Raw genomic sequence first — 12464 nt, 5'->3', positions numbered from 1 at the left:
TATCACTGTATAACCAGTAGTATGATGCAGATTTTTTTAATATGTAGCTCATGTAAACATAATATTGCTTTTCAATTAAGAGGTGCAGATGAATTAAGCATCATCTTTAAGAGATGATCTGGATGACTAACTTTCATGATCTCTGCCCTTCTTTAGGGGCTTTTAAAGCATATTCAGGGATCCCCTGGGCCAGAGAGAGGGCTAAGTGGCCCAATCTATGAATGGTCATGCTGTCTAGACCAATTCTCCTTTTAGATGCCTACTTTGAACCACTTCCTTATTTATCATAGACAGTGCAGGTACTTAAGACAATGGGAAACATACTAATAAATGATTTCTTTTTTATAGCTGTACTATGGAATAATGAGGAAAAGTCTGTGAAACTGAATGCTGACATTTACATTTAAGGATTTTTTTGTGGCTTTTTGAATCCATGATTTGCCAGTCCTATATTATCACAAAAGATGTGGGAAAAAATAAATGGATGCATAGCATGGCTGAGGCACTTCATGGGTGACCCCCAATGTTGTCTGTACAGTCTGAAAACAATTTTTACATGTAAATTATGTTTTTGTAACAACTGTGCATTAACAGAAACGTAATATGGGGTGCCTCAGTGGCTCAGTTGGTTAAGCAACTGACTTCGGCTCCGGTCATGGTATTGCGGTTTGTGAGTTCGAGGCCCACGTTGGGCTCTGTGCTGACAGCTCTGAGCCTAGAGCCTGCTTTGGATTCTGTCTCCCTCTCTCTGTGCCCTCCCCTACTTGCACTCTGCCTCTCTCTTTCTCTCTCAAAAATAAGCATTAAAACAACATAAACATCACATGTACACAAATACACAGATGTGCAATGCCAATAGCCAAAAAAAGTATTCTTGTGAAATTTGAGATGTTATTTCACACAACATGCTAGCACGTGTTCTCACCTCTGGTCAGGTGCACTGGCACACGGAAGGCTCCGGGTTTCCCCCGTGCCTTGCTCATGTCACAACCTTCACAGGAGCTGAGACACCCACTCCCTCCTATTTCACCAAATCCCACCTGCCACAGGAAACTTTCTGAAACAATCCATCCACCCCTCACTGACCTCTTTCTTTGCCCTCCTGCCAGAATTATCTATGTAGCACTTCAAGGAGTGTTGTTTTATTTGAACTCTGATTTATTTTATATAAATTCAACGTTTACCCAACTAGATCGCATGGGGTTGAAACACATTTCTGTATCCACTAACACACCAAGCAGAGTGCCTGCTTAGCACACAGAGGCACTCAATAAATCCCTATTTACCAACAATTTTAAAATAAAAAGAAAATTGCAAACCCCAATTATAGTGAATGGCTGTTTTGCTGTCACTAAGAGTGTGAACTCCTGAAACCCCATAGCACTTCCCTCCACATGAAGTTCTCAATCCTTTCCCACAGATTACTTAGTTTCCTAAAATACTGAAATCCAAGGCAAAGAAGGGCAGTAGCTGTAATTCTTTGGTCTGTTACATTCCTCTTAGAAAATGCACATGCAAAGAGGTGGTGCCTTTGGTGGCTCAGACAGGACACCTGCCTCGCCTGTGGGAGTGGTATGATGAACACCTCTGTTAACCAGACCCGGCTCTCTGGAATACCCAATTAAACAGAAGCATGGTTCTTCATATATTAAATGAAGGAAGTGAGTTATTTAAAATACCAAGATCATGGATTTTATTGAAAAATCTACATCCTTGATAGGCTATGCACAGACTACATATTCAGCCCAATTTTGTACACCTTCCTAGGTATAGCACTTGATAATTACAAGAAACATCTGATGAGTACTTATTGCTGGCCAAGAATCAAAGCACTTTAAATATCTAATCTCACTTAATCATTACAAAATACTTACAAAGTGTTTATGACTATCATACTCATATCATATAGCAAAACTGAGACAATTAAACAGCCTTTGAACTGAACCCTGACCCTACCCAACATCCACATTATATAATGCCGGCACATATTGACCATGCTCTACTGGCAATACAGTATCTACCTGTAGATAATCACAATTCTCAATCATCAAAAATTTTTCCTAGTATAGAATAGGTAATAAATTAAAATGATGTCAACATATTAAAAAGCTATTCACAATGAACTTAGAAGCAATAGAACTTTTAGATCAACTCTCTATTAAAAAATGTTTTTAATGTTTATTTATTTATAAAGGAGAGAAACAGTACAAACAGGGGAGGAGCAGAGAGACAGGTAGACACAGAATCCAAAGCAGGTTCCAGACTCTGAGCTGTCGACACAGAGCCCTATGCGGGGCTTGAATTCATGAACTATGACCTGAGCCAAAGTTGGATGCTTAACTGACTGAGCCACCCAGGTTCCCCATCAACCCTCTATTTAAAATCAGCTGAAGAGATCGCCTTCCACTGGCAACCCTGCATTCTGGTTAATCAAGATTTTAATGCACTAAAGAGCTGCAGGAAAAAAGAGTGGGAGGGGGAAGAAGTTGTTGACCCTATTTTGCAGATTCAAAAACAAATGCAAACTCATCATCCATTTGTTGGAAATAGGAGATGGATTAATAATAGAAATTGGGAATAATTGAAAGCTTACCCCAATCCACATGTCTAGGGTACCTGAAAAGTGATCTGAAAGGATACTGGGAAATGACCTTTGGTTGTCACAGGTATAAATTTCTTTGAGCAATGTTGCAAGGAGGTATATTTGTTTAGCTTAATGATAGTAGAAGAAGAAGAGATGAACTCATGTTGGTGGGGAACAATTCCACTGGTCACAATAAGGGCTGATAAAGCGAATATTCTGGTTTGCATCACACTTGTATGCCCCAAGGACCCTCAGAAAACCAAAGGGAATCGGGGTTTTCTGAGGCTCTTACCTGGTGGCGAAGCTCACATTGCTCAGTCTCTCCGGTCTCCTTGGCCAATCATCACTCAGTGTAGAATCCGAGAGTTCCTTTGTGCTCTTTCTCCTCACCAGCACCATTGTCCCTGCAATGGTGCAGCAATCTTAATGAGCCAGTCTATCTTTTGGTAAGGCATTTTTGAACCATTGCTACTGCCTGAGACATTTCCAGGCCCCTGGGAGACCTCTCTCCCTGAGCCACAGACGAATTCTAAGAGGATGGATTATAGAAATTTCTTGAATTTCCTTCTGCAGAGTTAGAGTGGGTAGAAAATGATTGTGAGGATTCCAATACCATATGGATGCCTAAAATATGTACCTATTGAGTTGCTGCTATACCTTTCTAAGACATCACTCCTCTATGACACCCAAGTGTAGCATCCCAGGGGCCTCCCTGTCACAGACAGGGGTCTACAGCCACTATGGGACTCCAAGAAAGGACCACTCTACAAGTCCCCTTTGCCCGTCTGCAGATACTGCTTAGGCTGTAATTTATTCTCCTCAGATACCACCTCCTTTTACTTTACTTTTCCTTCAAGGAAGGATTCCTTTATGATTAATTTTAGCTTTTGAGGAATCTTGACCTTATATGAGCAAAGTCTCAAAATATTTGTGAATTCCCAAATCTGGAAATAATACAAAGGCAAATCATTTTCTCACCTGCAAAACGGGAATAATACCAGGACTTCAAAGGGTGACTGTGAGGATAAATGCAAGAAAGCAGGAAATTTAAGAATTAAATGAGCTATCTGAAGCTGCTCTGAGATGCAAAAAAAACTGCACATCAACTATGACTTCTTCAGTGATGTCATTTTTATTCCAGAACCCAGATTTGAGACCTAGGAATTCTTTCAACACACCGGGCTAGGATATCATTATTGGTCAATCAGAATTGGCACTTAATATTGTGATAAGAAATATCAGTCTAAAGGATGCCTGTCAGTTACATGCTTCTCTTTCACTCTTCAAGGACCCTGCGTGATCTGCCTGCTTGAACCAGATTGCTGGGTGATTAGAGACCGGGGAACTGTGTGAGAAGAAGTTATCAAGGAGATGGACAAAGTCAAAGAGTAGCCATCACTGTCAGTCTTCCTCCTTGCTTACCCAAGTGGAGAAAAGATACACAACCTTTTCCTCCTGTATCAATTTAAGAATTATCTGTGTACTTAGACTACTGAAAATGAGCTCATGTGGAACAAACCTTTAAAACCCACAAAGCAGCAGGTTTGGGGCAATGGCCGACAGAAAGAGCCACAGAAATGTCTTCGTCTCCCTCTTCTTTTGATGTAATTCTTTCTGACCCATTCTAATCCATGGAAAATATCAATTGAGTGAAAACACACTTCTGGAAGAAGAGAGACCGCCTTTGGATATGGGATTTGTCAGCATCACACAGGTGTTCTAAGAGTCAGGTTTAAAATGAGATTGCTCCCTACCTGTAATCCTCAGATGCCTTCACTTACACAGGGTGGGTTGATGGGGGTTTTCAGGTTGACTGGTGTTTCCTTATTTCCTGGTTACCTTTTGCCCTGGGGGGAATGGCTCAGGGACAGAACATCTGAAGAAAATTCTGAGTGAGGATTGGTGTGTCAATTGTCAGTTTTAAAGACTGAGTACCTGTGATAAAAGCTCAACTATGGAATGCAAGAGGCAACATGCCCAAACTGGCTTAGAAATGATGAACTTTCAGGAAGTCTCTGCTTTCTCAAAGCCTAACTTGGCAGCCAACATTTGCCAGGTATTAAAAAATGGTGGGAGGGGATAAGTGGGTGAGGTGAGTGCTATGTATGAACCCCTTGAAATTTTGCTAAAACTCTGAATCTTCCCTCATGTTATTCTTAAGAAAATCTCTTCTGAAAACACATTAACAATTAGTATGCTTTTGCAAGCTTTCATAGTTCTAGAAGTATGTGCGTATCGGGGGTCGGAGAGAGCAGCCTGTATGGTGGTTGGTGACACCGCTGGCCTTGGGCTGGCTGCCTGAAGATGAAAGGTTAACTGGCACACATGACCTCTCCTGGTCCCTGGTCCTTTCCAACTCTAATTCTATAATCCTATAATCCTAATGACCATGTCTAAAATGTCTAAAAGCGTTCTCTCTACCAGGTTGCAGACAGGGCAGTTAAGAATGCACATCTACTACTGCCCCTGCCCCCAGTTTCCATGCTGCTTCAAAGGTTTTTCCTTTGCTTTTTGCAAAGAATACCACAGAAATCAGAAGACAAAGTCCTCTGTCTCAAGGCAGTTGATAAGCAACTGAAGTTTCTCTGATTACATTCCAAGGCAGTCTAAGCATTTTATTTGTTTATATTTTTATCTATCTACAGCTGACAGTGTGCAAGTATTTTTTCATATTTTAGGCAAGAAAAGAATGGAGTGGATTTTGCCTTAGCAATCTAGCTAGACTATTAATGTCCTGTCGTGGTCTCCTATGGCCTCCCTATCCATATTCCAGAGAAGGTTTCTGGATAAAGCATTAGACATTAAACACACACACACACACACACACACACACACACACACACACACACCAAACATGGCATCTAACATCTGTGAATGACTGGGGAAAAAAGTCCCTGCAAAAGGCCAGCATTTTGATTATGTTTCTCTCTTCTTCAAGAAGTGATACCCTTGAAAGCTACAGGCAAACATTTTCCTTTGTGGCTTACATGATAGAACTCCATGTGAAGACATGCCTCATCTATGGACGGCAAGACCTCTAACCCTTTCTATCTCATCCAAGAAATCTTATCGTCATCCAAATAAGCAAAAATAATTCCTATATTATTTGGATAATTCTGAATCTGCCCCAAATTCCTAAGAAGCCAAATTGTTGCAATTATTTACAAAATGTAGCATTTGGCCACCATTCTGACACACCTAAAAAGTGGCAACATGTATTCTGGATGAGAACTCACTCCTCTTAGAAGATAGAGAAGAAGCAGAACAACAGATCAAGCCAATGCCTTAGTCTTGCAAAAGGAGGGAAAAGCACTCCACTCTGTTTATTGATTTATTTGTACATCCATCCATGATTAGAAGTTTTTTTCCAAGAAAATTATTATAGTCATGAAAGATGGCATGGAGTGGCATAAAAAGAGGCTAGATCCAGGGAAACCAGCACAGAAGCTACGGTAACTGGGATGAGAAATAAAGAGGGACATGGCTGAGGTGGAGATAGACACTGAGGGCTGCAGAAACGGAGCCCCACTGTCAACTCCGGTACTGGAATATCAACTGTCATGAATACAGGAATACAAGATATTTGTACATGGTCTTGGTAGGCTTACTATCAAGTTGCTTTCATTTTAATCGGAATTCAGTGGACATGTGGTCCCCAAACCTGCTTCAGAGAAGAAGAGTTACATAAGAACCCTTTCTGTTCTCTCTCCTACCTAAGGTCACTGGTACAGGAGGAGAGCTTTGGCTGGATTTCAGAGTCACTTAGGTAACCCAGCCAGGGAGCCCAGCTGATAGATTCATGAGGGGACTTCTATCTCTACCTTCTGGGTCTGGAACACTCCTCCCTGGGAATCACTGGCTGGGGTGACTCCTGTCTTAAATTAGTCCTGGATGTTTATGGAAAAAGTGACCCAGGGCCAAATCTAAAGAGAACTGTAAAGTGGGGTACATTCAAATTTGGACCATGGATCCAAACCATTTCATATCATTGCTTCCTATCCCTGACTCCTTTCACATCCTCTCTCCAATCTCCTATAGTAATTCCCCTCTCCTTTAGGTGTGACTCCACTGAAAAAATTAACATTTTAATGAGGACTCTAAAGCAGTGCTCTGGGGTAGAGATTAGGAAAATTTGGAAACAACTTTCCTCAGGGCCATTTTCATATTGCGCATTTCCTCCACCCCACCTCATTCAAAGATCTGTGTAAGCTCCTCCTTCCCCTGGTAGAGAACTCCTGCTCTAAGACCAGAGGCTGCAGAGGTTTCAATGGTGAAACAGCAGGCAGTGAACTGTATCCTTAGGGCCCGAAGAAGTTCCTGCCCAATAAATTACCTAACTAGAGTAGGCAGAAAAACAGAAAGAGAAGTCCTCCTGATCTGAAGGCTAGCCCTACTGGTCTTCCTGCTCCGAACCCCGAAACATCAGGGAATGGGTTAAAGTAAGTAAGATCCACCAGGACTTCTCTGCCAATTCTTATTTCATCTGCATTTCATTGATGAGAAAAGAAATAATGAGATTCTTTCCGAGCTTGTGTTCCCATGAGTAGTATGATAATTAACATACATATACTTACTATTTTCCAGGTACTGGTCTTAATGCTTTTTATATTAATATACTCAATTTGTATACTCGTTATGTGCTAATATTCTCACTTAATCTTCTGAGAGGTGTAATATTATCATCAGTATGTTACAGTAATCGGAAGCACAATGAGAGCTTAAATAATTTGCTTCAAGTCACACAGCTAAGAGGGACCGCTGCAGAATCCATGTTCTTCACCAATGTGCTGCCTCATCAAAAGGTTAAGCTTCTGAGTTTAAGTGGAGAATCTCTGGTGTGGTTCCAGTTTTCAAAAAGTGGAAGTGGCCAAAGGAAAGAGGAATTATGAATCATGGAACGTCAGAAGTGGAAATGGCCACAGGGATGACAAGAACCTCCTGGCCCGGAAATAACACAGAGACTCCAAAAGGTAGCATGTCTACCCTAAATCATAGCTAATCGGTGGTCGTTGGCATTCAGGTCTTCTGAATTCTCAATTAGCATAGGAGGAGAAAGAAACTGGTAGGACTGAGCAAACTCCGTTAGTTCAAGAAAGAGATAGTTATTAGAAAAGAGTGGACTGGGAATACTCTTAATCTGGCTCTGAAAAATGAAACAGTCAACCTGAAATTTGTATTAATCCAAAGTCAGAAAATGTTTCTATTTTGTCATGTATTGCTAAATTCCTAAGCCCTTTTTGAAGGTTAATTCGCTGGGAGAATCTCCACATACTGTCATGACTTTGAACTCTATAAGGCCAAAGCGCCCCCTTCTACAGTGTTGTCCTCTTCTGCACATTTTGTTGAGAGCTATCTCCAGATTCAAATGCCCCACACAAGCCCACTCTCTAGCTGCCAGACCCATGAGCATTTCCTGGTACTCTGCTGCCATCGTCTGGCAAACAAAGTCAAGAACAGCTGCCTACTATTGTAGCATCTGGGTATCAGATAATTGGATAAAGTTCTCCAGGACATAGGGAATCTACTTGGCAGGAGTGAGGACTCAGAAGAATCAAAGAGAAGAATTATGGTAACTACAGAAGAATGAGAAGCATCAAAGATTCTGAGAATTGTGATAACTACAGAAAAGCTCAACAGTAGATTAAAAGTCTTACTAATTTACTTCCTAGATACTACAAAATGCATGTTATAGAAGAGGGCAAAATTTGGCATATCTAGAGATATGATCACTGAGCCTTCCTATTGAGCAAAAATCTTTCCCTCTTTTACTAGAGCGACTTACTGTTTTAAAATATATATACTAAATCCACACATTAAAGCTGGCTAGATGGAAGGGTGATTCCTAACTTTTACAAAACAGTTTTGTTTTGTGAAATGACTGAAGTGCATGCACAGGAGTGTGTATACCATGCTTGCAAAAGTCTGACTCATTCACGTTTGTGTGAACACACCTACCGCATGAAAGCATGCTAGATTTTCACATATTATTAAGATATGTGCACTGGGAGGATACTTTTAACATACTGGGTTTTTTTTTTTTCTTTCTTCACTCCTTTCTTTAATGGGATATTTCTCCTGTTTATTCAGCCTCATCCCTTGCCTCTGGAAAGATTCATAGGTTATAGAACACAATAAGAGTCAGTGTTTAGCTTCTGAATCCAAAATAAGGCCTTGAAATCCATTTAATCAGCAATCTTCAGACTGAAGCATTCAGTGGCAACCCTGCAGACTCTAGAGCTTTCAGGAAATCACCTAGAAATAGCTTCTTTTTATGCCCAGTATGGTGTTAGATTTTTGTGCGGGGATTGAAAGATTCAGAGAAAATAAAGCTAAGGTTAAGATAGAGTCTAGTTCTGCGTGTAGAATGGCAAAATTAGCAGCTCCATAGATCTGCTCCTCAGTGAAACAATAAGTAGTGAACGTTATTAAAACAAATGGGTGCATGCATGTGAGTGCACACACACATTAAATTCTCTAGAAATTTTCCCACAGGCATACAGCAAGTGAGCAAGATGCATTCAAGGAAGCACACTAAATCTTAGGAAGAACTGCAAGAGCCACAGACGCTGGAGTCACAAACTTCCTTTCCTCCAACCCCAGCTAAGTAAGATTGAAGTTCCATTCTAGATAGATGCACCCAAAGATACAGAGCTCCTCCTTCTCCTCGCTCCCAGTCGAAGGCGATGAGGTAGGTCTCTGGGAAGGGCCAGCATTGGCATTTCTCATTCCTCCAGCACCATGTTGCAGAGGCTAAACTCCAGGTGCAGCCAGAGCATGGAGGCCCTCTTCCCCCACATGGCCCTCATTCACAGGGCAGACGCCTTGCTCAGACATCACAGGGTGAAAACAGTGAGCACCGATTATCCACATCCCAGCTCCTGGCACCTAAGGCAGTTTCCAAAGTGAAAGAATCAAACCAAGAAGACCAGACACTATCACCACTGCCCAGTGCCCTGCTCAAAAAGCAGGCATGTCACTTCTAGAGAAATGGATCGCTGTTCCTACCCACAGCTCTGGAGCAGTGACTCAGACATTCTCCCCTGAGGGAGAGGCAGGCCATAAGCACACAGAGCTCTGAGGCTCTTTCCAAGGGAAGTGCCTTTATTTGAAACGGTGTATAAAAAGTCCAAGCCTAAAGGTGCTCTTGAAACAATAGTGATTTTAGTAGCAAATAATTAGGTTGAGGTTGGTAGCTCCATGAGAGCAACAAGGTAAACCACAGGCCAGAATTCACTACAGTGAACCAGGAAAGGAGACCGCTGACTGAGTGCTCTCTTGGGTCAGAAAGGACCTTAAAGACTGGCCTCAAACACTACTCCTGCAATGGGGCCCAAATTTAACTGGATAATACCTTAGACCAGCATATGCCTGAGGCTACTGTCAAAAATGATAAGAGGCAGCAGCAGCCAATTGGTGTCCCTCAAGAGCTGGTGTGATACCAATGGAGGCAGAGAGATTAACAGAGAGACAGGGGAAGGAGACAATATAAAGTGCCCTGTTAAGACCACGGTCTTCCCCAGATGGCCATGTGCAAGCCCAGGGCTGCACTTTGATGAGCAGCAACACTGGCGCCTTGACACTTCCAGGAGAATGGATTTCACTGAGATAGTCTAGCCAAATAATAACTAACCAACTAATCAAACAAGAAATGACTAGGGGGCACCTGAGTGGCTCAGTTGGTTAAGCGTCCAACTTCAGCTCACGTCATGATCTCACAGTTCTTGAGTTAGAGCCCCGCGTCGGGCTCTGTGCTCACAGCTTGGAGCCTGGAGCCTGTTTAGGATTCTGTCTCCCTCTCTTGTTCTGACTCTCCCCCACTCATGCTCTGTTTCTGTCTCAATAACAAATAAACGTTAAAAAATAAATTAAAAAAAGAAATGACTATAAGCCCTCTATCAAGAGTTGCTGCAGATTATCTAAAAGTCTAGTTTTCAACCAGAACAACCAAATTATGAGATATTGTAAAGGAGCAAGAAAACATGAACCATACACAGGGGTAAAAAAGAAAAAAGCAGACAAGAGAAACCACCTGTGCAAGGGTCCAGATGTCAGACTTGGTAAACAAACGCTTCAGAGCAGCTATTATAAGTATGTTCAAAGAACTTTAAAAGACGAATGATTCGAGAAAAGCATGACGACAGTATCTCTTCAAAGAGACAATAACAAAAAACAAATGTTTATAAAGAGGAACCAGAGGAAATTCTATGGTTGACAAATACACTAATTCAAGTTAATTAATTACTAGAAGGGTTAATGGACTGAATAGTGTCCCTCCAAATCCATGTCCACTGGGAACCTCAGAATGTGACTGCTATGGACTGAATTGTGTCCTGAATTGTGTCCTTCCCAATTCACACGTTGAAGCCCTAACTCCCATTGTGACTGTATGTGGAGATGGAGACTTCACAGAAGTAATTGAAGCTAAATGATCTGATAGGATTCACATCCTTATAAAAAGAGGAAGAGAGACCTGAGCTCACTCTCTACCATGTGAGGACACAGTGAGAAGGTGGTCAGCTATATACCAAGAAGAGACCTCTCTCCAGGAACTGAGTTGGCTGGCATCTTGATCTTGGACTTCCAGCCTCCAGATTGTGAGAAAATAAATCCTTGCTGTTTAAGCCACTCAGCCTGTGGTATTTTGTTATGGCCACTCAAGCTGCCGGGTACAGTGACCATAAATGGAAATTATAACTTTGCAGATGTAATTAGTTAAGAATCTCAAGGTGAAACCATCCTGGATTTGGGGTGAGTTCTAAGTCCAAAACTGGTGTCCTTAAAAGAAGAAGAGGACACAGGAACATGGAGGAGAGACACAGGAAAAAAAGGCCAGGTGATGACAGAGTCAGGATGGAGTGATGCTACCACAGGCAGGGGGGCACCAGCAGCCTCTAGAAGCTGGAAGAGGCAAGGACAGATTCTCCTCAACAGCCTGCAGAGGGAGTGTCTCTCTGCTGACACCTCATCTTCAGACTTTGGTATGACAGGCCTAGGAGATACACCAAGGAGTTTATGATAGGCACACAATTCACCCTCCCCCAAAGACGTCCATGTCCCAGTCCCCAGAACCTGTGAATATGTCATGTACAATATGGAAAGGGGGGTTCAAGGTTGCAAATGGAATTAAAAGTGCCAATCAGCTCACGTTGGAAGATTTTCCTGGATTATCCAGGTGGGTCCAGTGTAACCACATATTTCTTAAGTATGGAACAGGGAGACAGAAAACCCAGAGTTAAAAAAGGGAATGTGATGACGGAATTAGAGTCCTAGCAATCAGACATGAGAAACACCTGACCAGACACTGCTGGCTTTGAAGACAGAGGGGGCCATGAGCCCAGGAGTGCCGGCAGCCTCTCCAAGCTGAGTAGGCAAGGCCATGCAGTCTTCCTTAGAACTTGCATTAAAAAACACAGCCATCGTGTCAGACCCCATAACACATGATAAATGTTAATTCATCACTAAGCCGTTAAATTGTGGTAAATGATTACAGTAGCAATTGGAAATGAATGCAAGGCCCAATAACAGGTTTGAACTGCCAGGAGAAAAAATTAGCAAATATAAAGACAGATAGAGACTCCTTTCCAAAAGTGTAAAAGCAAAAGAGAGAGAGAAAATGAGACAGACAGAGAGAAAGAATAATGAAGAAAATAAACAACTCCAGAAAAATGTGGATTCCCATTAAGTGTACTATATACATGCAAAAAGAGGGAAGAGAGGTGAAGGAGCAGAAAAAAATACTCAAATAAATAATGAATAAAAATTTCCCAAATTTGACGAAAAATATTAATCTACAGGTGTGGGCACACGTCAGACATACTGTGGGTTGGTTCCCGACCCCTGTGATTAAGCAGATATCACAATAAAGCAAGTCAGATGGATT

The 12464-nt window shown here is 41.8% G+C and overlaps 1 protein-coding gene across 1 annotated transcript in view; it reads right to left on the bottom strand.

Annotated features, from left to right (window-relative positions):
* KCNU1 (potassium calcium-activated channel subfamily U member 1) overlaps positions 1–12464 on the bottom strand; it is a 145995-nt gene that overhangs the window by 67807 nt on the left and 65724 nt on the right. The window contains exon 19 of the mRNA XM_029937589.1: positions 2877–2988. Coding sequence (XP_029793449.1) covers positions 2877–2988 — 112 coding nt within the window. The remainder of the gene's footprint in view (positions 1–2876; positions 2989–12464) is intronic.

The sequence above is a fragment of the Suricata suricatta genome, chromosome 1 (assembly GCF_006229205.1).
Source record: "Suricata suricatta isolate VVHF042 chromosome 1, meerkat_22Aug2017_6uvM2_HiC, whole genome shotgun sequence".
Classification (NCBI taxonomy): Eukaryota; Metazoa; Chordata; class Mammalia; order Carnivora; family Herpestidae; genus Suricata; species Suricata suricatta.
This window is presented reverse-complemented; position numbering and strand designations above follow the sequence as displayed.